The following is a 22,525-nucleotide window of genomic DNA, read 5'->3' as shown; positions in this document are numbered from 1 at the left end:
CAAGTTGAGGGCCGGGAGAAGTTTCTTTTTCTATCCCTACCTCTGCCCGTAGGCCGGGTCCCTCTGAGGATTCCTAATGACTCCCTCTAGGTGGGGTCACCATATTTCCTGATCTATCTGTAATGGCTCTTGGGTGGGACTGCTCCTTTCATTTCTGGGATCCCTCCATACGTAGAAATAATATGTGTGTGTATACACATGTACATGTACATATACATGCATACGATATAGACATGTTTATGTGTGCAAGTGGTTTTATACATATATATATATATACACACACGTACATGTCTCTGTATCTATATTTACACCCACACCAGGATTAGGGCTGAAAGGCACACTAGAATTCTCACTTTACAAGTGAGGAGGCCAAGCCTGAGTGGCCCAGTGACTCCCCCGGGCTTCCTGGGACTACGGGTCTCAGAAAGGGACAAAAGCGGAGAGAGAAGCTGAGCCCCCCAGGAGGGGCCGGGGAGAGTGAGCTGGAAGGAAGCAGAGGATGCCCCGTGCCAGAGCTCAGGGGCTGGAGCGTTGTTGGGGTGGGTCACCAGGGAAGGCCCAAGGACTCAGCAAGGGGGTCTGGCCCCGAGGGCAGTGGCCCTTGCACAGGTCCTGGAGCACTTCCTGGGCCACAAGAGAAAAGAGCTGGGCCCAACGAGCCCTCTCTTCGTCCTCGCCGGCGGCATGGAGGCGGTAGACACAGGCCACACCGGTCAGCAGCAGCCGCTGGAAGTCTGCAGGGCTCAGGGGAGCGGCCTGGTGCCAGTGCCCCAGCCGCTGCTCGGTGCCCGCCAAGGTGCTGGGGACCCATTGCTGCAGGGAGAGGCCGAGCCGGCGGCCGGGGCGCGTCGATGCCAGCTCCTCATCCTGGAGGTGGAGCTGTCCCAGGGCGTCCAGCTCCAGTCCCGACCACAGGAACTAAAGAGAAAGTGGGATTTCAGGGGAGGACAGGGAGCCAGAGGAGAAGTCAAGGAGACGGACTGGTCAGGGGCAAATGGGGCCCTAGTGCCAGGACTGAAACGAGGTCCAAGCAGGTCTTGGGAAACAGGGGGGGCAGGGCTTCGTCTAGGAGGAGTTATAGGTCAGCTGGGACTCGGGACAGAAACTTGAATTAGAGACCTGGACAGAACAAGACTCTCCCAGGGCTCTGGGACCCCCAGGGCAGGGTGAGGTCTCCTAGGATTTAGGGATTCCCTAAGCAGAGCAGGGCTCTCCCAGGGCTCAGGAACTGCTGGGCACATGTGGTCTCCCAAGGCTGAGAGACCCCCGGGCCAGGTGAGGTCTCCCAGGACTTGGGAACCCTTGGACACGTAAGGTCTCCCAGGGCTTAGAGACTCCCGGGGTAGGATGAGATCTCCCAGGACTTAGGGGCTCTCATGGTTCAGGGACCCCTGGGATTCTCCCCACCCATGTTGAGCCTTAATTAAGCTCCTTCCTCAACCCACGCCATCCCCAGGCAGCAAGTCCTGGCCTTGGTCAGCGACCTCAAACATCAGGTCCGGCTGCTCGGGCTCCAGGGGAACACCGCCCACACCAGCACTGTCCATAGGCCCTCCTGAGGAACCAGACACAAGTTTCAGGGCCTCCTGGCCTTTTCCCTAGCCGCGGCGCTCGCTCTAAGCATGTCTGTAGAACGAGCTGGGTATCTCCCCGACATCCTGGCCCACTAGCTGCCCTGCTTCAGGGCCCTGAAAGACCACAGGATCGGGAGTCTGGACCAGGAAGGGTCCCGAGATCATGGAGTCCGATCCCCACTTGTTACAGGTGAGAACACTGAGAAGCAGAGGGCAGGATCCTTTGGGTAGGGAGGACGTGGCAAGTCCTAGGACAGGGAACAGAGAGACAACTCACGCCCCTGACAGGGGAGAGCACTGTCCCAGACTCCCTTGGTACCCTAGTGGCAGGAGGGCCTGAAAGCTCTGGCTCAGACAAAGGCAACGAGATGTCCTTTGGGTCATCTCCTGGCTCAGGCCCTCAGAGGGAAAGCTGTCAGGCTCAGCAAAGGCCTTCCAGCCTCTGAGGCTGAGGGAGACCTCTCCAGGGCCCGGAGCCAGAGACTTGCAGGGTTCTCCCTTTGTTAAGTCCAGGATTGTCTGGGGTTTGGGACAGGGACTACTGAGCAAACTTCATCCCACCCAGCCCTGCTCCCCGCCCCCTGGCCCCCACCCCCTGAGATGGCCCTGCCATCCTGCTGCCCATCCCTTGGTCTGACCTGGGTGCCATTGGGACGCAGCCCCCACAGGGAGCTGGAGGTACAGGAGTGCCCACAGCCAGCTGCAGAGCTGCAGATCCGGGGCCATGCCACGTAGGACGCCGTCCGGCTCCCCCGTTTGCCGCAGCTCCAATTTTCCACTGGAAGCAGCTCTTCCTCACTCTCCATCTGTCTCCAATGGAGAGCAGGGTGGGGCTGCCTGGAAGCTCCCTGGTGTCTGGGGCACTTCGCATCCTCAAACGGGGGGAATTAGCTTTTCTGGCAGTCGGAGCCCCGTTTCCCTGCCGTCCAGGGCCTTTTCCCTCGGCTTATGCCCAGTTGGCTGGGGCGTCCGGCTAATAAAAACAGGGTGTTTGGTAGCAAATCATTGCAACATGACCCCCCCCCCCCCCCCGGGTGTTGGTGATTGGCTCTGGTGACCCCATCACACTTCTCATGCTCATTCTACGTGTCACAGCCAGCGCTCTGGGACTTCCTTAGCAGGCGAGACCCGGGAGGGTGAGCTTGGCTGTTCAGAGTTCAGAGTGCCCCTGCGCTGGCCGGTCCCTTTCTGCAACTTCTCCACACGCTTGGTTCCTTGCCCCCCAATCCTGGCAGGCCTCTCAAAAGTGCCATCCTGGAGGTCTGGCAAGCCCCGAGACCAGAAAGGAGCTCAGTTCCCTAAAATGGAGCCAATGGCTCCTGTCACATTGTGAAGAAAGAAAGGATGGGTGGGACAGGATGTTTCTCCTTGGTACTAAACAGTTTACCAGCCCAAAGTGCTAACTTGGGGCTTCTCTGTCCTCAGAGACAAAGCCCCGGACCAGGGTGGGTTCTGGCATCCGATCTGACTAGCCAGTGCCAGTCCCCTCCCTGGCTCTTCTCCAGAACAAACCAAATCTCATCTGGGCCCATAGCTGCCTAGAACTCGTTGGACACTAGGTGCGCGGCTGGCTCGCCCCAAGCTGCTGCCACTAACCTCCAGCTTTGACACACTCCCTGTCACATCTCACGGGCACAGAGAATGAACAAAGGACCCCCAAAGCTCCCCGGGTTTTCATGGGCACCAATGAAGAGGAAGCTGCAGGTTCAGGTATGATTTTATTTACAGAAATATTCAGTGACAAGGCAGGCTCTGCTCTCGTTAAAAGCTATTTTGCTTCAGGTTTCTTGTCTCCAGCCTCAAGTTTGGGGCTTTCTGGAGGTTGGCGAAAGGCAGGGAAAGCCTCCCAGGGGCTGTTCAGATCAAACTTCCGGAACTCCTGGGCCAGCTCCACCGGCTCTGCCACCACCCGCTTCACCTCATCGTCGTAGCGGACCTGCAAAAGGGAAGGGCTGCTGCTGACGCTGGGGCAGGCTCGGGGGTGCATGGAGCCCTGAGTGGCTGCCCCAGACTTTCTGCTCCTGATGCCAGCTGTGCCCAGATCAGCGCCATGCTGGCATCTCCAGTGCTGTCATGCAAAATCCATGACCCCATGGGCCTTAGAGAAGAGAGGCTGATGGAGACATGGGCGAAGGGGGTTCCAGAGCCAGGTAATTAAAGAACAAACGTGAATGCAGGTCTTTAGCCCAATGGGCCGAGGAAGCTCCCGACTACCCCCACAGCGGAGAGGCTTTGATTTCTCTAGCTGTGCTGGAGGAATGGGGTTGCCCCTCCCACATTCTGCTGTGTAGGCCCCCCCCATCTTGTAACCGAATCTTCCAAATGACTACATTGGTAAACTCTTAAGACTTTCTAGCTTCTCTGTGTAAGACTCCCACACCACAGCCCAAGATCCAGCCGAACAGCCTCCTCCCCACCTCCAAAGCCCTCTCCCTCCCACATCGCTCCACTGGCCAGCCTCCTCGCTCAAGCTGCTTGGAACGCTTCCAGGTAAAAGCCTTTCCTGATCTCACCTTTCCTCTCAAAATCAAATGGAGTTACACGCTTCGAACTGACTCAGTTTCTATTTACAAACAGCCGTCTCTTCGATAAACTCCTTAAGAGACTTCTTTGTGTGAGCACCCCCAAGGCCTAGCAGCATCTGGCACATCGTAGGCAAGGTGCTAGCTGACGAACGGGTTGGGTCCAAGTTGTAGAAAGTAGCTCGAGGGGCCGGTTCGCCTTTTTGTCTTGGCACCCATGTGCCTAGCCCCGTGCCCGGCCCTCAGTAGGTGTTTAACAAGTATCGGTCACATTGATGTGGCTGTATAAAAGCCACATCCCCACACATCCATTAGGAGGCTCAGGGATGGGGTGGGTGAAGTACATGGAATGCCCCCAGCCCCTCCTGCAGGGTGCGCAGCCACACAACTCGAAACATCCTACGGGCAAGTGCCCGGGCACCAGACTGATATCAGTCTGAGGGAACTCAGGGGCCAGAGAACCTGCCATCAAAACGTAGCAGCTGTGCCTGACCTAAGGGTCAGGCCACTTCCCTGGGCCTCTGTTTCTTCTTCTGGGAAACCAAGGGATTCAACCAGACGGTCTGTGAGGCTGGGTTGAGAACGACCTTTGACTGAGGGGCTCAGTATGGGCTGGGGGCCAGGGAGAAGCAGGGAGACTGGGGAGTGGAACATGGAAAGACCCTGGAGGCTCTGATCTGGAAGAGGGAGTGGGGGCAGGGACATGACAGATCACAGAATCACAAACTCCCGTACCTCTACGTAGCCGGAGAGAGGGAAGTCCTTCCGGAAAGGATGGCCCTCAAACCCGTAGTCTGTCAGGATCCTTCTGAGATCGGGGTGATTGGCAAAGAAGACTCCAAACATGTCCCAGATCTAGGAGAAAGGGAATCCAGGCTTACATTTCCTGGAGTCATTTCTGGCCTTCACCATCCCAGTTTCAAACTGACGGAACTCACCTCCCTCTCATACCAGTTGGCAGCTTTGTGCACTGAGACCACCGAATCCACAGGGGTCAACTCATCTGCATACGTCTTCACTCGGATCCGAGTGTTGAAGCGCAGAGAGAGCAGGTTATAAACGAGCTGAAAAAGGAAAATGGCCACCGGGGTCTCCTTTGGGCTCCAGGGAGAGCAGTGGGGCTGATGTAAGACTGACTAAAAGTGGACAAGCATGTGGAATGAGGAGTCTAAGCCTCGAGTTGCTGGGCCCTCCCTCCCCTCCAGACACTCAGCTGCCCCTCAGCTCCCAAGTGCGCCTGTGGCTTGGCCTACGGACCTGCCCACAATCCGGAGGCCTTGATCTCCCTGAGCTCCCCCTCCCCCACTAGTTCTGAGAGTTCTTAGCACTTCTGGCATCCCAGTCAGTAGGTGGTGCTACAAGCCACCTGCTGGGGCTCCCGTGAGGACCCTCTCTCGTCAAAGGGCCAGTGTCCAGAAGCAACTGCTCCCGAGCCAAGGAGAGCACAGGATTCCCAAACCCTAGATGGCAGAGTGGGTCCCAACTCCGGGGACGGGTCTGTTGTAAAAGCTCCAGGATGACTAATCCACAAAAGCCCAACAGGGTCTCGTCTGCCATCATTTTACAAAGTTTCACGCTCACTAATCTTGTGGGGGAGAGAACAGAAGTGCCCGGCGGCTGGCGTTCCTCCCGCCCGCGCTAGAATGGGTCCGTTTCGGCTCATGGAGGTGCTAACCAGCCCCTGGTCAAGTCCCATTCTGATGCCTCCGTTTGAAAGCCCAAGCGCTGGCCCGGTTCACACAGTGGGAGAAGGGACTGCCCTCACCCTCGGACTAAATCCCGTCCCCTTGGCCCCGCACTGTTTCCTCAGGCAGGCTCCTCTCTAACTTCCCAATCTTCTACCTCAAAACGGTTCTGCCGGGTCGGGACGTCCACCGCTCCCAAGTCAGCCAAGGACTTGAACTGGGCATTGGTGTGATCCTTGAGGAACGTCAGCACCGGGATGACTCCGTCGGGATGGATGCAGATCTCCAGTTCGTTGAAGCAGGACACCTAGGAAGCAGGGGAGAGCGAGCTTCGGCAGGCGGGGCGGAAGACCAGGTGGAAGTTCGGTCCTGCCGGAAATGACCGGCCCCTCCCACAGCCACGCCCCCAGCTAGGAGAATCACGCACCTGAACCTGCTGCACGTATTTGGGCAGGATCTCGGCCACATATTCCCCAAAAGCAGAGAGCTGCTTGTGGGTCACCTCGTCCCACTGTTTGACGGTGGCTGAAAAGGAGCACGAGAAAGAAACCCCGTTCTCAGAGGGCCGAGGCCCTTCTTGGAAGCTGAGTCAGGGGCTCCTTGTCCCGGCCCGGCGGCGCTCTGCACCCTGGCATGGCCTGTGGACACTCGGGTGCGTCCCGGCGCCAGTGGCACAGGACGAGGGAGCAGGACCGCAGCCTGAGCGAGGCCCGGAGCACTCACTTAGTCCCCATTTTCCGAGTTAACGTTCAGATCCGCGGAGACTCCCGCACCGGCTCGCGTCGCCGAAGGCCGGCCGGCCACTACGCCAGTCTGCCCAGAAGCGCCAGCGGGCTCGGGTGGGGCGTGCCACCGCTCCAAGCTCTCGTGGGCGAAACGGGACCTGGGGCCGGGCTGTCACCCGAGGCCGGGGGAGGAGGACGCCGGGCGCTGCTGGAGACCCCGGGCTAGCGGATGACAAGCCCCCCAGAACGCCCCGCGGCCGGACACGGCTTCCGCCGCGGCTCACACGCAGACCGGCCCGCCCGGTCCTTCCCTCCCCCATCCCGACCTCGGGCTCCCCGGGGCACTACTCACGGGACGGGCTGACTGCCGCCTGGTCGCTGGCTCCCGGGCCGCTCTCCCTCCTCACGGGCAGCAGGGCCCCAGCGCGCGCCGCCCCTGCAAGCACACACGCGGCCTCAGCTAGGCCCGAGAGGATCCCGAGCCCCTCCCGCCCCCAGCTCACCCCGAGCCCCGGCCTGCCCGCGGCTCACCCCGCGCCCGCGCTCCGGACGCCCCCACGAGAGCCCGCAGCAGGCCCCCGGCCGCCGCCATCATGTCCCTAGGACGCCGAGCCCGAGACGGAGCGCCAAGGGCACGGACCGGAAGCGGAAAGGGGCGGCGGGTCCGGGGGAACGCGGGCTCCGAGCCAGAGGTTCCGGTGTATGAGATGACCACGGGGGCCGCGGGTGAGCTAGCGAGCGGGGGGACTGGGGAGCTCCGGTGAGGCACCCCCCACCTCTGGAAGCCGAGGCAGGCGCGAGCGAGCCGGGCGGCGCGGTACGTGGAGAGCGGGATGCGAGGGCCGAAGTGCGCGCCGGAAGTGGCGATGACGTATGCGGGAAAGGAGAGGGCGGGCCGCGAGGAGCTTCCAGGCCGCACCTGGGCGGCCCCGCCCCCGCCCGTGGCCCCGCCCCGCTCCCTTTAACTCGACGCGTCCCGGGCCCTGACCGAGCTTTGCCTTGCAGACGGCCGCCATGGAGTGGCCAGGGGACTCGACGGAGGAGAACTACTTCGTGAACTACACGTTCCGGGACCGGTCCCACTCGGGCCGCGTGGCCCAGGGCATCCTGAAGCTGTGCCTGGAGGAAGAGCTCTTCGCCGACGTGACCATCTCGGTGGAGGGCCGCGAGTTCCAGCTGCACCGGCTCGTGCTGTCGGCCCAGAGCTGCTTCTTCAGGTCCATGTTCACGACCAAGCTGCGGGAGGCGCACAACCGCGTGATCGTGCTGCAGGACGTCAGCGAGTCCGTGTTCCAGCTGCTGGTGGACTACATCTACCACGGCACGGTGAAGCTGCGCGCCGAGGAGCTGCAGGACATCTACGAGGTGTCCGACATGTACCAGCTGACCGCCCTCTTCGAGGAGTGCTCGCGCTTCCTGGCCCGCACCGTGCAGGTGGCCAACTGCCTGCAGGTGATGTGGCTGGCCGACCGCCACAGCGACCCCGAGCTCTACGCCGCCGCCAAGCACTGCGCCAAGACGCACCTGGCCCAGCTGCGGGACACCGAGGAGTTCCTGCACCTGCCCCAGCACCTCCTCGCCGACATCATCAAAGGTAAGCCCGGGAGAGCGCGTGCGCGCGGGGCGCCCCGGCCCGGGAGCCCAGCGGGTGTTCCATCTCGCAAACAGCTGGAAACAATTTTAAGGAGTCGCCGCCGCCCATGGGCGAATCCCCGGGGTTGGGGCCGATGAAGCCCACCTTGCTCTGCACACCCTTGTGGGAAGCGGGAACCTTAGGGCACGAACCCTCCCCTCTTCCCCCTTTAGCAACCCGGGGTAGCTTAATTTGAGGCTGGTTATTTTTCTCCTAAGAGAAAGTGTTGTTTGCCCCTGAGTCCTCTGGATGACCGTGGCAGCCTGTTCCCTCTGCTCTCTCCCTACTCCAGATGGTGTCCCACGTTCCCAGAACCCATCGGAGGCCATAGAAACCTGGGTCAACTTCAACAAAGAAGAGAGAGAGAGTTTCTCCGAATCACTCAAGTCCAGTTTAAAGGTATGGAATTCTGAGAGTCCTGTTATCAGGCTGCCTCCCCGGTACAGGCAGAGAAGGCCAGGGAAGCCCGCCTTGAGGGACTGTAATAAGATCACCCAAGAGAATGTCTATTGCCCCAGGCCGATAAAACAGATGAAACTCTGGTCTCGTTCCCTTTGGGGGCTGGGACTTGTCTGTCAATGCAGCTTCTTTCTAAATGTGGTCTTTCCATTTCAGCTTGATCATTAGCAAACTTGGGAAACCTTTGATAAGGCATAGACCCTACAATTAGAGCTACAGTAAAAACAGCTGGAGATGTGCAAGTAACTCTTCCTCTAGCTTAAAAAGCTCTGCAAAGACAGTGATAGGAACCAGGCTGAGCCTCCCATAGTCACCAGATGGGGGTGAGTTTGAGCAAGACAGTCGGGGGAAGGGGAGCTCACTGGGGTCAGGCCGTTGTCAGCTGGAACTCAAGAATGACACAATTTGTGTTTTAATTATATGAACAGGAAATCGGTGAGAATGTCCACATCTACCTGATTGGGAAGGAATCATCTCGAACCCATTCCTTGGCTGTCTCCCTACGCTGTGCTGGGGATGACTCTATCAGCGTAAGTGGCCAGAACAGTTTGTGCCACCAGATCACAGCAGCCTGCAAGCATGGCGGTGACCTGTATGTGGTAGGTGGGTCGATCCCCCGTCGAATGTGGAAGTGCAATAATGCGACTGTTGACTGGGAGTGGTGTGCTCCCTTGCCCCGTGACCGGCTTCAGCATACCCTGGTTTCTGTGCCAGGAAAAGATGCCATCTACTCTTTAGGTGGCAAGACCCTGCAAGATACTCTTTCCAATGCTGTGATCTACTATCGCGTGGGAGATAACGTCTGGACAGAGACTAGCCAGCTGGAGGTGGCGGTATCAGGAGCAGCTGGGGCTAATCTCAATGGAATCATCTATCTGCTAGGGGGCGAGGAGAACGACCTGGATTTCTTCACCAAACCTTCCCGGCTCATCCAGTGTTTTGATACAGAGACCGAGAAATGCCACGTGAAGCCCTACCTGCTGCCTTTTGCAGGCCACATGCATGCCGCTGTCCACAAGGATCTGGTCTTCATCGTAGCAGAGGGGGACTCCCTAGCATGCTATAACCCATTGCTGGATAGCTTCACCAGGCTCTGCCTTCCTGAGGCCTGGAGTTCGGCTCCCTCCCTCTGGAAGATTGCCAGCTGCAACGGCAGCATTTATGTATTCCGGGACCACTACAAAAAGGGCGATGCCAGCACCTACAAGCTTGACCCTGCCACCTCGGCTCTAACGGTCACCAGTGGCATCAAGGTGTTGCTCACCAACCTGCAATTTGTGTTGGCCTAGGCCCTGGACAAGGAGGAGGCAAAGCTTCGCCCTTCCTCTTCCCAGGATGCTTCCTTCCCTTCTTCATCCTAGCCCAAAAGACCTCCTTTAACCCACTGTTCCAAGGAATCCTGCCTCTAAGTACACTAGGCTACCTTCTGCTGCTCCCCTTAGGCAAATTCTTCCAGCCTGGTTCCAAGCTGGAATAGGCTACAATTCTTTTGGGGCTTTTTACTCAGAGGCATCTCGGACTCTTACCTGGAATTAAGGGTAGGCTAGCCTGTTGTTCACAATCCCCAGGCACTTTTTTGCTTGGTTTAAACAGAGCCATTCTCAAATCTTTGTGGCATAGCCTTCCCTCTGTCTGAACTATGTTAAACACGAGGGCCTAAAGGGGCCTTTTCTTTTCAGGGAACCGAAGCAATGGAAGGGATGCTATTTCCTTGTGAACTAAAGAAAAGCGTTAGTTTGCAGTTCTCCTTCAGTCTCTGATCTATGGTTTTGGCCTCAGCTATTGCTTGGTTGCCCTTTAGGGACTACAATGATGAAGTGGAATTCTCTGATGTCTTCTCATTGGTCAAAGTAAATGGCATTTATTTCTAGGTTACCCCATGGCTATCTTTGGGGCACAAGATTTTATTTCTGATCCATAGCAGAAACTGTTTTTGCATTGTGGAAATAGCCCCTCTTCTTGTAGAGGCTGTGAACCCAGGCAAATGCCAGGACTGTTCTTGTTAATAAAAGTCTTTGATGGGATATATATGTGTTTGTGTCTACCATTGAATGGATCACCTCCTAAAGCCATGTGGCTATATACCCAAGACTTGTTGCTGTGACATTTTCTCATCCAGGATCAATGACATCCAAGAAAATGACATCTGTAAAGGTCAAGAGCCTAAGACCTTTCTCTTCCCCTTTTCCAGGGCTAAAATGCTTTGCAATGACAAATGCTAAGAGGAAAAATATTGGGCACATGGGGCCTCAATATATATTTATCAAATGGAATTTTTCTCGGCCCCTATGTAGTAAAAGATAAAATCTATTAAGAACCAAGTTTACATTTAGTTTCTGTTGCAGAATGAATAGTTTTCTGAGACCGAAGCAAAGCAAAGCAGACAAAAAAAGGATGGTTTATCCATTCTTTTGCCACATTTCTGGTAGAGCAGGATGTTTTCTGCCTATTACAAGTTACAGCCCCCAGGGTCCAATGAATGCATTTGTTTATTCTGTAACGAGCTGCAGAGTCTTAAGAGTTCTTTCCAGTTTTCCTACTTCATTCATCAGCTGGTTCTTTTTGGGAAACGTTAGTTTTTTCTGCTTCAGCCATGACCTGTCTGTGGAATTCCTTGAGGACCTCTACCTGCCCAGGTCGGATGTGGATGTGGGAACGGATGTCAGCAATAGCTTTCACGGCCTCCTCTGGACTCCAGTTATATACCTGGAGTAAAAGGAAAGTGAGGAAGATATGAATGAAGGGAAGAGTGTCTCTGTACAAACCCAAAGACCAGATGCTAATGACTTTCGCTCAAGTCATTTTGAACTGAATTTTATTCAATGGTACTTTATGTTTCAGCTTTCTCTATACACACAATTTGAAGACTCTTGGGAGGTAAGCAGTAATTGTTTCCCATATTATGTACTTGTTCTTGCTTTAAGAAACTTCTATAAGCTGGTAGTGCTACAGAGTAGAGACTTATTGTAACCTAGTCATGGAGAGAAGCCTGAACTGCCAACTATTTCTTTCCAAAATGAGGAACTAAGAATTTTAAGGAGAGCAAGGCAAGAAATTCATCAAGACAATGAAAACCAACTCCTGTTTCTCTCACTGCTCTATATCAAGGCTGCTGCATTAAATCAGAAATGGAGATAGTTGGGATTCCTTTGAAGGCCTTGCCTGATAATTCAAGGTTTTGTCCTTCAGGCCTTCTCCTGAAACTCTTTTAACAGAAGGTAAAGCATCACTCCCACCAACAGTTAATTGGAATACCAAAAGAAATCTGTTTGGGCTCATTGCTGCCTAGAAAATATTGTTCTCTTTCTTTTCAAGCTCCATGTGCTTCATCAGTTCTTGATGTAGAAATACATTCATTCACTGAGTAATCATTTGTTAAGTGACTTTTAAGGACATAGCACTCATAGGTGCTAGGAGTGATACAAAGTCCTTAGAACTTTACTCTTTTTACAGGGGGAGAACTAACCTAAAGACTGCCATCAGGGACAAGCTAGAATTTGGACTGGTCACCTGCTCTTCGGTGGCTCCCTTCTCAAGAGCCAAGTGATCTAGTAGCAGGCCAATTTTGAAGTCTGGGATGGGTCCCTGCAAGGATTTGTATGGAACTCTGCCCAAACTCATACCTGCATCAAATAGGCTGCCACCATGGTGGCACTTCTGGAACGCCCAGCCTTGCAATGAACATAGACACATTTCCCCAGTGTCATATACTTGAGTGTGAACTGGACACCTTTCTTTAGGTTTTCCAAAGTTGGGACTCCAGTCATATCCACTGTGCTGAGACGCAATTGCTCTACTCCAACTGCTTTCCATTCCTGAAAGCAATTCCACCATTAGAAAAAGAAAATTTAAAAATGTGGCTGATATGAAGGTAAATAAAGTGAAACACAATGTGATTGGTATGTGGATGAACGCACTAGATTCACCAGAACAAAACAATTACCAGGGTTAATTTAATGTTATCTAAGTAAAATTGAATGTTCCTTGTTCTGTAAAATCAAGCCTACTGCACAAAGTTCTCCAAAATAGTGGATCTTAGGGTGTTAATATTTAATGAAAGAAGAGTTGATCTTTTAATGGTGGGAACATTTTAAAGATTTAAAACAAATTTTTTTTTTTTTTAATGCATCTCTTGGCTATTTTAATTTCCTTTTACAGAATTTTCCATTACAGAATATCTAACAGAGGTAGAATTGTGTGATTCTGTCTTTGGATCATCTTGGTACCTGAGTGATTGATAGGTTATATAGAACTATTTTACAGATTCTCTATGTCGGTATGGAAGAATTCCCATTGGAAGATGGGAGAAATATAGGTCTAAGAAACAGAAGAGGGTGCATAAATTATCTGGGAAACAAAAATTTCAAATTTAAATCAACACAGCAGTCTTTGTATATTTGCTTGAAAGAAAAGCTGCAAATATAGAGTATTTTATAGGATTTTGGCAGTGTATACGTAATCAATTAGGTCTCAGTCTTACTTGGAAAACCCTAAAACGTGAGTAATGGCCATAGTTTAAAAAATATTGATAAGTGAACATAAAGCCATAAATACATGCAATGTGTTATTTTGGATTTTTTTTTTTTAAGTATTAATATTCAAGGTTACAGAAGGTAATCATGTTTTTCCCAATCTGAATTTGGCAAACCTAATCCAGGGCTATTCTGTAGAAAATGTATATCCTTCACTTGCCCTACAACTGATAGGACTAATCTATATTTTAAAGTTTGACTAATGATCTTTAAGGTCAATGCTTTTGAAGTCCAAAAAAAGATCTTAGAACATTCAAAAATGAGCTTTAAAGTTTCTCGGGTCTTTTGAAAAGAAATAGCTTTCCTAAGGAGTGAGCAAGACAGACAGAAAATTTTAGTGACTAATTTGCTCGTGTTAAGCACTCCCCAAATGGGCAGCCCGGCAAAGGCTCTGGAGTATTTCTGATTTAAAATGTTTCCCACAAACTCATGTTCTCCCCAAACTGATAGGAAATAGGTTAGTATTTTATCACTTTATTATCATGAAGACATATTTCTACAGTATAGGACCTACAGAAAGTCCTTGTAGAATTTTCAAATTTTCTAGTAACTTGGATTGTAGAGATGATAGAAACAATAATCTGTCTAGTGAGAATGGTGAATCTTCTTTTAATAGCTAGCATGGACCTAAGTTTTGTTTAACAAAGGGCCTCGTTTATATTCTTATCCAACAGTGCCAATTTTTATTTGTCACAGAACCTGAAATGACATTGTGTACAACTCTGGAATAAATGTACTCATTTTAAACTGTAATAAATTTGCTTTCAAAATGCAGGTTTTTTTTCCTCTCTTATCTACAATATAAATTAGTTTAGTTTATTTTTATTTATTTATTTTTTCTGAGGCTGGGGTTAAGTGACTTGCCCAGGGTCACACAGCTAGGAAGTGTTAAGTGTCTGAGACCAGATTTAAACCTCCTGAATTCAGGGCTGGTGCTCTCTCCACTGCGCCACCTAGCTGCCCCTAAATTAGTTTAGTTTAAAAGGGAAAAAAAGACTTTAATAAGATCCTTCGTTTCTGTAAGGTTGAAGAAATAACTAATTGTGTATGACCCAAGGTCAATTTTCTGTATTTCTTCAGGATTTTAGGGTGCTGGAAATGCTCAGACCGTGTAGATATTCCTTCAGTCTGCTCCCCTCCCCCACCCCACTCTACAAATCCTGAGTGCGATTTGAGGGAGAGTGTGCTTGGCGGGTTTGGGTGGCATTGATTTCCTGAAGCCCTCACCTCAAAAGTGTTGCACAGGAATCTCGTCTCATATTCTTCATTCATGGTGATCACTGCTCGAACATTCTCCTCCTCTATTAGCTGTAGAAAGAAAAGGAGAGCCACTCCATTTTTCAAACTTTCCTTCCGCGTTGTGTCTCCTTTTGTTGGGGGGAGGTTCCCTCCTACATTTGGCGACACCTTGTATTTATTAGGAAGATGAAAGGACGCAGGGCGCTAAGTTCCCAATCTCAGTTTGCCAAGGAAAGCTCCAAAGTCTGCACAAAGAACAGTTTAACCCCTAAGCTCAAGGCCAGCTTCCCTGACTGCCAGTTCTTCCCACATAGCCTTGCCCCAGAAAGGGCTGACGCTCGTGGAAGGCTCTGAGTTTGAGGTGACCCCCTCCTCCTGAACTAGAGAACGTTCTTTCCGGAAGCTTCGGCAGCGGAGTTTCACTCTGGACAGCTCCAGCGAGTTTCCGGCCCGTCGGGCAGACTTCCCAGCGGTGGAGGCGCCCCCTCCCGGCCCGGGACCAGGACCGAGACGCCGGCTCCGCTCGGCTCCCAGAGAGCCATGCCTTTTCTGGCCGTCTAAAAATGAGGGGGGGCCGGACCTCTGCAGAAAGCGAAGCCCTGGGTTCAGATCCGCCTCAGGGACCGCCCCGGACAACGCGAGCCAATCGCTTCGGTTCTCGGCCCGGCTAGAGGACCCGGAGACTCTCCCGCGAGCCAGGCCCTTCCAGGCACGCTGGTTTCCGCCGAGCCGTGCCCCGAGAGCCCAGGCTCAAGCCCCACACCTCCCCCATCCAGGCCGTTCGCGACCAGAGCCAGCAGCGCAGAGGGGGAAGCCCCGGGCGGCCCAGATCCCTGCCCCCCCTCCCGGCACGGTCCCGTCCCTCAGACTCTCGGCACGTGAGGCTGCGCGGCGGCGGCGCCGGGACACCCGGCCGCAGAGGCTGGGGGAAGGGTGCCTGGCAGCTCCCCTTCCATTTCCCGCTCTCCCCGGCGCGAGAGGCTGCGCAGCGGCAGTGCCTCCGACTCCTCCCTGCATCCCTCCTCCCTCCCGCTCACCCGGCGCGTGAGGCTGCGCAGCGGCAGTGCGCCCAACAGCACGGTGGAGTCGATGCGGTGGTACCACTCGCGGTGGCCGGGTCCCGACACCTTGTCGCGCATCAGCGTGTACAGAAGCGTCGGATAGAAGAGAATCCGCGCCAGGCCGGCGCTCAGCACCGATGAGGCCGCCATGCCGGTGCGGGCCCAGCGCGAGGAGTCCGTGTTCAGGCCTGACCTTGGATCCGGGCTCAGGAGCTCCGGCTGGAGCTCCCGGCTCCGACTCCGGCTCCGGCTCTGGCCTCGTCTATAGCGCCAGCTCGGCCTCCGCCCTCGCTCCTCCACAACCGCCTCCGCGCTGAGCCCAGAGCTTCCCGATGACGTGCCCGGGAACAAGGATAGCTGACTAGGCGGCTGCGAGCCTCCAGAGTCGGTAACCAAGTCTAGGCTCAGCTTCTGAAGGGGCTGGGCGGTGGCCCCGGAGGGGAGCGAGGGGGCGGGCACCGGCGGCATGAGGGCGGGACCCGGAAGAGGAACGGACCCGCCCTCCCGCGGCCGCTCGTCGGCCTCGTCCAATGGGGAGGCCCGCCGGCAGAGCCCGAGGGATACCGGCAGAACCGCGGGCCAATAGAGAGGAAGGAAGGCGGTGGGCTAAATGAAAACGAGAGAAACTGAAGTTCGCGGTCGGGGCCTCTGAGTACGAAGCCGCGCTGCGGAGAGAGAGGAAAGGGCCTCCAAGCCTCGGGCACCTGTCCCGCCCCCGGCCGGGAAGGGGACTGAAGTTCCCGTGAAGCTTTTCGTTCGGGGCAGTCCGTTCTCGCCGGCGATGCCACCTGTTACCGGAGAGACCTCCGCTCCGCCTGTACTCCCCACGGGCCGGGAAGGCTTTCCCGCGTGGTTCCTAGTTTTCCTCGCACAGTTACGAGGCTAAAAGACTTCTTTTTGTCTCCCTAAAGCAGAGTCAAAGACTAGCTCTGGACCTAGCCTCCGTCCCTCTGGGCGCTTCTTAGTTACCATCTCCTCCCTAAAAGGTGGCGACCAGTAAGAAGACAAGCCCAGAGAAAGTGAGCGACGCGACCCTTTCTGGACCAGACGCCTTCCGTACCAGCTATGAGCTGGGGGCAGCAAGCGCTGGGAGGAAAAGTGACCCACCTTGGAGAGCTTGCGTTTTGCGGGGGTGTGGTTTGTAGGAATGTGGTGGAGGGGCGAGGAGGGGGGGGGGGGGAGTTGGTAGGGACGGAGAAAAGGAGATCCATTTAGGTGCCCTGACGCCATGTAGGAAAACCTGATCTGGTTCTTGCACATAGGAGATGCTTCCTTATCGTTTGTTGCATCTTGTTGAAGAACAAAAATTCAAACTTGTTTTTATCTTTTAAAATGTGTTTTTTTTTAAATTGAAGCTCCCCTTAATAAGAATGAGGTTTCAAATATAAGAACAAAACAATAAGCATGTTAATTGCCAATTACATAGCCGGCAGTGGAGTTACAAAAACAACAAACAGTCGTGCTCCGAAAAGAGCTTATAGTTTATACAAGGAAACACGACAAAATAAATAGAAAGGTAAAGGAATCAGTCAATGAGATTTATTAAATATCTTTTGGGTGCTAAAGATAAAAAGTAAGAAGAATCACTCCTCAAAAGCTTTCTTCCTAGCAGCATCACCTCCCAGATGTCATAGTCATCCTCCAGAATGAAAGGCATAAAACAACAATCCTAGCAGCTTATGATAAGGAGGGCTTTTCCTAGAAATGGCTCTTGGCCTGAGTTATGAGGGAAACAAGAGAATAAGAAATGCAGGGTTAGGTAAAAAAAAAAAAAAAAAGCTTGCAAATGATTGTACATATCTTTGATCTAATTTCCCTAAAACCCTAAATTTACAAAACAAAAATGATTAATCATAGTATAAAGAAAAGATTGAATATAGCAGTACCCCAGCATTTTAAACATTTAAAAAAAAAAACTAACAAGCCCCAAAACTTGTCTCCAGTAGCCTGTTGGCTCTCTGGAATCATGAGGCCTGGGTTCAAATGCTGTCTCTTAAAAGCTTATTACCTGTGTTATCTTGGAGGAGTCATATCACCTCTGTGGACATTCATTTCTCCATCAATATGGGGTCAGGGGGGAGAGGCTAACTAATTGGCCAGTGGGTCCCCTCCCAATTCCAGATCTATGGTCCTAAGGTTCAACTTCTTTTTGTGGTAGTCCCTGGAATAAAGAGTGTACAGAATGTGTGCTGACTTGTAGAATACTGAATGGCCAGGCCCCCTGGTGATTCCATTCCCAACAGACCCCCCCCCCCCCCCCCCCCGGGGGTCAGCACCCTTTTAACTTTAGATCTTGGGCTATGCCCCTAGAAGAGACTTTAGAAATCCTCTTTTTCAGGGGATCTGGCCCCTCTGTGAATCTTGGACCTCTCTTGACAGTTTAGTGAAGTCTATAGGGTCCTTCTCTAAACCATGTTTTAATTGACTAAAGGAAATGCTAGAGCTTAATGAAGATAAAAGATGAAATGTTTTCACACCCAAATTCACAGATCTCCTGAAATCTATCCAATGACCTCTTTGGTGGATCCCAGGTTAAGAGCCCCTGTCTGTAATCCAACCTCATTTTAAAGGTAAGGAAACAGACCCGAAGGTAACGAGAAGCCTCTGGCTGAGATCACTCGGCTTTGGATGGCTTAGAAATCATTGGTTATGAGCCCCCGCTGCTTCTCCCTCAGGTCCCGTCCAGAGAGGAGACCCAGGGAGTCCGAACTCAGTCCCTTCCTCACCCAGCCCCCCGGCGGGGTCTTTCCCACACGACCGTGGGCCTGGCAGAGAGCCCTTCGGGTTCTGGTCTCCCCGGCTGCCGCCCTGTTCCTCTCTGCCGGGGAGCCGCAACAGGGAGCACTCGCCAGAACTTTGGCCTGCGGGAGCTCGCTCTTCCGAGCCGAACGCTGGCATTTTAAAGGTGCTCTCGCAAGCTGGGAAAATGGTCGCAATGAATCCCGCAAAATGGTTCCCTAGAAGCCAAACGGAGGAGGAGGAGGAGGAGGAGGAGCTCTTATCTCGCGACCCAACCCCCTCCCCATCCCGGACCCTCCCAGCCCTCCCCCACAGGCGCTTATCTCCACCTCCAGACCTAGGCAGCTGCTCGGCTGGCCACCCGCACCCGGCAGCCCGGCTGGCGGCCGCTGGCACTCTCCTGTTACATGTGAACTCTTGTCAGGCTGTATTTTTTCCTCCAGGGTCCCTGGCTCCGGGAGGGAGCGAGCTTTGGGGGTACGGGTGGGAGAGTGTCTTCCTCCTCCTCCTCCTCCTCCTGCTCCCACGAAGTGATCCCTTCCACATAATCGCCAGCCCAAATTCCTCGCCCAGAGCTCCCGAATCCCTTCTCTTAACCGGCTTTGTCTGAGGGTAAAATACTAGGCTTGGGAATGTGAGGGTAATGCTTCCTTGCCAGCTTTCTGTATCCTCCTTCCCTCTAGCAAAAGAGGCGCAGAGGAATAAATGAAGGGGGGGGGGAATCAATGACTTGTTTCCTCTGAGATAACTAGACTCTGGCCAGAATTCCTGTTATTCGTAGAGTTTATGCTCCCCCAGGCAAGAACTGAACAGGAAAGCTTGCTACTCACAAATGAGCCAGTCTGCAAACGAGCGGCATTAATGAGGATTTATAATCCTGTAAAATGGAGGTGAAGGCAACACCCTATACAGTAAACCACAGAGGGTTCTCCTCAACTATGGCAAGTCAATCCAAATCCGACAAATCTTTACGAAGGGCCCACTATGTGCAAGGTACATAGTGGATGTACAAAATCAAAAACAAAAAAGGAAAGAAATTGTTCCTACTTTTGTTGAAGGAGCTTACGCTTTGGGGGGTGGGGTAAGGAGCAGGGTGATAGAACATAATTTCGAAATTATGTCTATGTACATATATGCTTGTTTAGATATATGTATAACATTACAAGTGTTTACATCTGCATTAAATATATTCCGAGTATGTGCATATGTACATGGTTATTTCAGAAGGAGGAGAGCAGTGAGGAGGGGGGAATACATGCCCTGGCCTTTAAAAGGAGCTAAGCATTCTAAGTCAGAGGTAGAGAGACTGCATTCCAGCCAAGAGGCTAAAGCTACTCTGTAAAGGTGTGAAGGTGAGAGATGGATACAAAGTTTATGGACCAGTTTCATAATCCAGTTTAAGTGGGATGTAAGGGGAAGGATTCATGTGAAACCATCCTAGCAAGAGTAGGAAGGAGTCAGATTGGAAAGAGTTTTGATGCTAAGCAGAGGACTTGGGGTTTTACCCTATACAACATTATATATATATATATGTGTGTGTGTGTGTGTACATATATATATATACATATATGTACATATATGAATGTATATACATACAGTATAAAATAAATGTGTTATATATGTGCTATATGATAATGCTAAGATGCAAAATAATAGCCACTGAAGTTTTGGGGTCAGGGAAGTCACATGACAATCAAACTAGTACTTTGGGAAGAATCATTTGTAAGCTACTTAAAGCATGGAGTGGAAAGGAACTGGGAGCTGGGAGTCCAGATACTCCCAAGCAGACTCCTTGAAAGCAGAGACTTGTTGAGTGGCCAGTCCAATGCCTTGCTTGTACTAGGCAAAATTAGGGGATCAGCTAAGAGAGATTTAATACAGTCCGGACTTACCATGTACTTCTTATTGTGCTGTTGCAGAAAAGACTTGTAAAACTCGGCTTCCGGAGGGGGGGGGGTGGGGGTTGGGGGGGGAGGTCAGCCCAATTGCACTGCCAGCTGTTTCTCACCAAGTACACTCCGTTTCCCACCTCCACACCTGTCCCAATGCCCTTCTTACCTAAGTCCCATCTTCTGGAAGCTTTTTCCGATGCGCGGAGCCCCCTCCCCGTTACCTCGGACTTACAATGTGGGCTCCACTTCCATTGTTTCCGGCTAGGGGAAGAAGGAAAAATTCCTAATAATGTTATAGGCGGCGCTTCCATTCTTGTACCTCACACTAGCGATGGGAAGCAGGAGACACGCGTGGGAATTGTTTTGCTTGACTAGGCTGAGAGGCTGCTCTTGCACTTAAAAAACTGCCCGGGGTTGTCGCACTAGGTAGCGAGTTCCCCATCACCGGGAGTCTGCAAGCGGAGGCTGGACTGCCACTGGTCGGAGAGTCACACTCAACCGCAGGTCGCACCTCAGTCCGGTCTAACCAAGAGCCGCTCGGAGTTTTGCGCGGTTCAGTGACCCCCCTCTCGGAAGCCCGAGCTCGCTATCTCCAGTGGTCCGGCACCCTAGCCCGAGGAATGTCTCTCCACTCCCCCGCCCCAGGGGGAGCTGCCGCGCTCTTCCTCTCCCTCCACCCCCGCCCCTTCCATTCAGCCCCGCGCGGGGGTGTACGGAGTTCAGGGCGGCGCCGCGGTGGTTCATTCCTTCCACCGCACCCCTCCCTCGTCTCCCGGTGGTAGGCGCCGGAAGTGCCGCCATTTTGGGGTGTCCGGCTCCGGCGGCGGCGGTGGCGGCGGCGGCGGGACGCGGAGGCTCCCCGGGGACTGGGCCTCAGCGAGGCGGCGGCGGCGGCTGAGGAGGCGGCGGCGGCGGCGGCGGCGACGGCGACGGGCGCAGGTGCAGCTGCAGGTGAGCTTGGCTTCGGCGGGATAACGGGCCTCGGCCGGGCGGGCAGTGGGCTGGCGGGGAGGCGCCGCGGGGCGGGTCCGGGTCACGGGGCCTCCCTCCCGCCGGCCGCTCCTCGCCCCCGGCCTAGCTGGGGCGGGCGCCGCGTGCCTCGGCCCCCGGGGAGCGCTGCCCCCGTTCCTCTCGGGCCTGCCGGGCTTCGTGCCCGCGCTCCTCCCCCTTCCCCCACGTGAGCCGCTCCCCACCCCTTGGCCACGCCGTGACCCCCCGCGCCGCCGCCGCCTCCTGCTCCTCCGGGCGCGTCTACACTGCCCGGACGGACCCGCGGCGGGCCCCGGTGTGAGAGAGGTGACTGGGACCCCGGTCTTTAAAATGCCCCGGCGGTCGCCCCCCAGCCGTGGCCCCCACGAGTCCGGGAGCCGGCGGAGGGCGGGTGCGGAGGCTGCTGGCCCAGCCGGGGTTGGGGGGCAGGGGACAGTTTGGCTTAGCTTCGTGTGCTCGGTCCCTCCCGGTGCTCCCCTGGAGTGGACCCCGCCCTCGGAAAAGAGCGGTGCTGGAGGGGAGGCAGTGAGGGGGCTCCCCGGAGTTTTCTGCGGGAACGAGCCGGTGTGTTTACAGGCTGGCCTTAGGGAATCGGGGACCCTCCCCCGGCCCGGCCTCAGTATCACGGAGGAGTCCGCTCGGAGTTGTCCCTCCGAGTTGGAGAGGCGGGCCGGTGGGATTGGGACGAGGGTCTTGTTTGGGGAAAATGGCTTCTCGCCGATGGAACCCTTCAGCTTTTGGGGCTGTTTGTTACGGCACATCCCTGCCCGGCCCGGGGTCGCCGCGTGCCACCTCCTCGTAACCCGAGGGACGGGGGCGTTTTTAAGTGGGAGCTCCTGGAGAACAAGAACTTAACCAAGAGCAAACCTGCCGTGTTCCTTGTAGACGCAGGGCTGGGCTCCGGGAGAAAGGAAATCCCGCAGGCAGCCCCCGTCTGATTAGGGGCTGACATTTGTTAAAAGCACAGGATAGTACTTGCTCGCTGACATTGGAAGACGTTCTGCTGCGGGAGGGACCCGGGGAGTTTCTTGTGGAAGGAGGGCTGGGGGAGCTGAGGAGATGAGCTCTTTAAAATACACTTCATTAAGTACGAGTTGGCTGCTGCATGAATGAGCTGCCAGCTTGGAAACTTGGACATTGTCGGGGAAGGTAGAAAGAGTGAGGAGACCGGAGAGTCCCGAGCGCCCAACTTCGCTGTGCCTTCCTGGCAGTCCGGCACCTTATTTTCTTGTGGGTTAAGAGACTGCCTTAAGGGGGGGGGGGGAGTGTTTGCTAGAAGACGAGAGTGTAAGTGGCCCGGGTGCCCTCTCTCCTGTGGTGGTGAGAAAGGAAGCTTGATTCACTTTGCATTCGTGAAGAATCTAGCAGGACCAGAATGGGGCATTCTGTCCTTCCACCTCCTCCTAAGAAATGGCCTTTCTCCTAACCCTTTACAGCCCTCCCCCTCTGGCGGCCCCTAATTCCTAGCCATTTT

The 22,525-nt window shown here is 54.0% G+C and overlaps 5 protein-coding genes across 6 annotated transcripts in view; 2 read left to right on the top strand and 3 right to left on the bottom strand.

The window, feature by feature from the left end:
- Positions 1 to 69: 69 nt before the first annotated feature.
- FAM180B (family with sequence similarity 180 member B) lies at positions 70 to 2,541 on the bottom strand. Its single transcript, XM_074274708.1, has 3 exons — positions 2,213 to 2,541; positions 1,485 to 1,555; positions 70 to 918 (listed from the first exon to the last, which is right to left on the bottom strand). The coding sequence occupies exons 1-3, from the start codon at positions 2,298 to 2,300 to the stop codon at positions 517 to 519; spliced, it is 561 nt and encodes a 186-aa protein (XP_074130809.1). The 5' UTR covers positions 2,301 to 2,541; the 3' UTR covers positions 70 to 516.
- A 738-nt stretch (positions 2,542 to 3,279) lies between these two features.
- On the bottom strand, positions 3,280 to 7,237 carry NDUFS3 (NADH:ubiquinone oxidoreductase core subunit S3). Its single transcript, XM_074274706.1, has 7 exons — positions 7,038 to 7,237; positions 6,859 to 6,942; positions 6,209 to 6,306; positions 5,939 to 6,088; positions 5,035 to 5,160; positions 4,832 to 4,951; positions 3,280 to 3,510 (listed from the first exon to the last, which is right to left on the bottom strand). Exons 1-7 carry the CDS (start codon positions 7,099 to 7,101, stop codon positions 3,343 to 3,345), a joined length of 810 nt encoding a protein of 269 aa, XP_074130807.1. The 5' UTR covers positions 7,102 to 7,237; the 3' UTR covers positions 3,280 to 3,342.
- A 154-nt stretch (positions 7,238 to 7,391) lies between these two features.
- On the top strand, positions 7,392 to 10,622 carry KBTBD4 (kelch repeat and BTB domain containing 4). Its single transcript, XM_074274698.1, has 3 exons — positions 7,392 to 8,100; positions 8,432 to 8,538; positions 9,027 to 10,622. The coding sequence occupies exons 1-3, from the start codon at positions 7,521 to 7,523 to the stop codon at positions 9,885 to 9,887; spliced, it is 1,548 nt and encodes a 515-aa protein (XP_074130799.1). The 5' UTR covers positions 7,392 to 7,520; the 3' UTR covers positions 9,888 to 10,622.
- Positions 10,623 to 10,991: 369 nt separating this feature from the next.
- Positions 10,992 to 17,421, bottom strand: PTPMT1 (protein tyrosine phosphatase mitochondrial 1). The gene is made up of 4 exons (XM_074274705.1): positions 15,407 to 17,421; positions 14,358 to 14,438; positions 12,222 to 12,413; positions 10,992 to 11,304 (listed from the first exon to the last, which is right to left on the bottom strand). Exons 1-4 carry the CDS (start codon positions 15,896 to 15,898, stop codon positions 11,140 to 11,142), a joined length of 930 nt encoding a protein of 309 aa, XP_074130806.1. The 5' UTR covers positions 15,899 to 17,421; the 3' UTR covers positions 10,992 to 11,139.
- Positions 17,422 to 20,854: 3,433 nt separating this feature from the next.
- Positions 20,855 to 22,525, top strand: part of CELF1 (CUGBP Elav-like family member 1) — a 94,793-nt gene continuing 93,122 nt past the window's right edge. Inside the window, exon 1 of one of the 2 annotated variants that reach the window (XM_074274689.1) lies at positions 20,855 to 21,012. The gene's annotated coding sequence lies outside the window, so the exon portion shown is untranslated. The remainder of the gene's footprint in view (positions 21,013 to 22,525) is intronic. The other variant, XM_074274697.1, reaches the window with a different exon arrangement.

Source organism: Sminthopsis crassicaudata, chromosome 6 (assembly GCF_048593235.1).
Source record: "Sminthopsis crassicaudata isolate SCR6 chromosome 6, ASM4859323v1, whole genome shotgun sequence".
NCBI classification, from domain to species: domain Eukaryota; kingdom Metazoa; phylum Chordata; class Mammalia; order Dasyuromorphia; family Dasyuridae; genus Sminthopsis; species Sminthopsis crassicaudata.
The sequence above is the reverse complement of the archived record's forward strand: the minus strand, read 5'-3'. Positions and strand labels throughout refer to the sequence as shown.

Bases quoted from the DNA above. Each gene is read 5' to 3' on its own strand.
- NDUFS3 (XM_074274706.1), bottom strand. From the start codon at position 7,101: ATGATGGCGGCGGCCGGGGGCCTGCTGCGGGCTCTCGTGGGGGCGTCC. The intron at 6,943-7,037 runs GTGAGCCGCGGG...GTGTGCTTGCAG, and splicing joins GTCCGGAGCGCGGGCGCGGG to GGGCGGCGCGCGCTGGGGCC. The intron at 4,952-5,034 runs GTGAGTTCCGTC...CCTTTCTCCTAG, and splicing joins CCAACTGGTATGAGAGGGAG to ATCTGGGACATGTTTGGAGT.
- PTPMT1 (XM_074274705.1), bottom strand. From the start codon at position 15,898: ATGCCGCCGGTGCCCGCCCCCTCGCTCCCCTCCGGGGCCACCGCCCAG. The intron at 14,439-15,406 runs GTGAGCGGGAGG...TTCTTTCTACAG, and splicing joins TGCGCAGCCTCACGCGCCGG to CTAATAGAGGAGGAGAATGT. The intron at 11,305-12,221 runs GTATGAGTTTGG...CTTTTACTCCAG, and splicing joins TGGCAGCCTATTTGATGCAG to GTATATAACTGGAGTCCAGA.
- FAM180B (XM_074274708.1), bottom strand. From the start codon at position 2,300: ATGGCCCCGGATCTGCAGCTCTGCAGCTGGCTGTGGGCACTCCTGTAC. The intron at 1,556-2,212 runs GTCAGACCAAGG...CTGGTTCCTCAG, and splicing joins TGCGTCCCAATGGCACCCAG to GAGGGCCTATGGACAGTGCT. The intron at 919-1,484 runs GTCGCTGACCAA...CTTTCTCTTTAG, and splicing joins AGCCGGACCTGATGTTTGAG to TTCCTGTGGTCGGGACTGGA.
- KBTBD4 (XM_074274698.1), top strand. From the start codon at position 7,521: ATGGAGTGGCCAGGGGACTCGACGGAGGAGAACTACTTCGTGAACTAC. The intron at 8,101-8,431 runs GTAAGCCCGGGA...TCCCTACTCCAG, and splicing joins CCTCGCCGACATCATCAAAG to ATGGTGTCCCACGTTCCCAG. The intron at 8,539-9,026 runs GTATGGAATTCT...TTATATGAACAG, and splicing joins CACTCAAGTCCAGTTTAAAG to GAAATCGGTGAGAATGTCCA.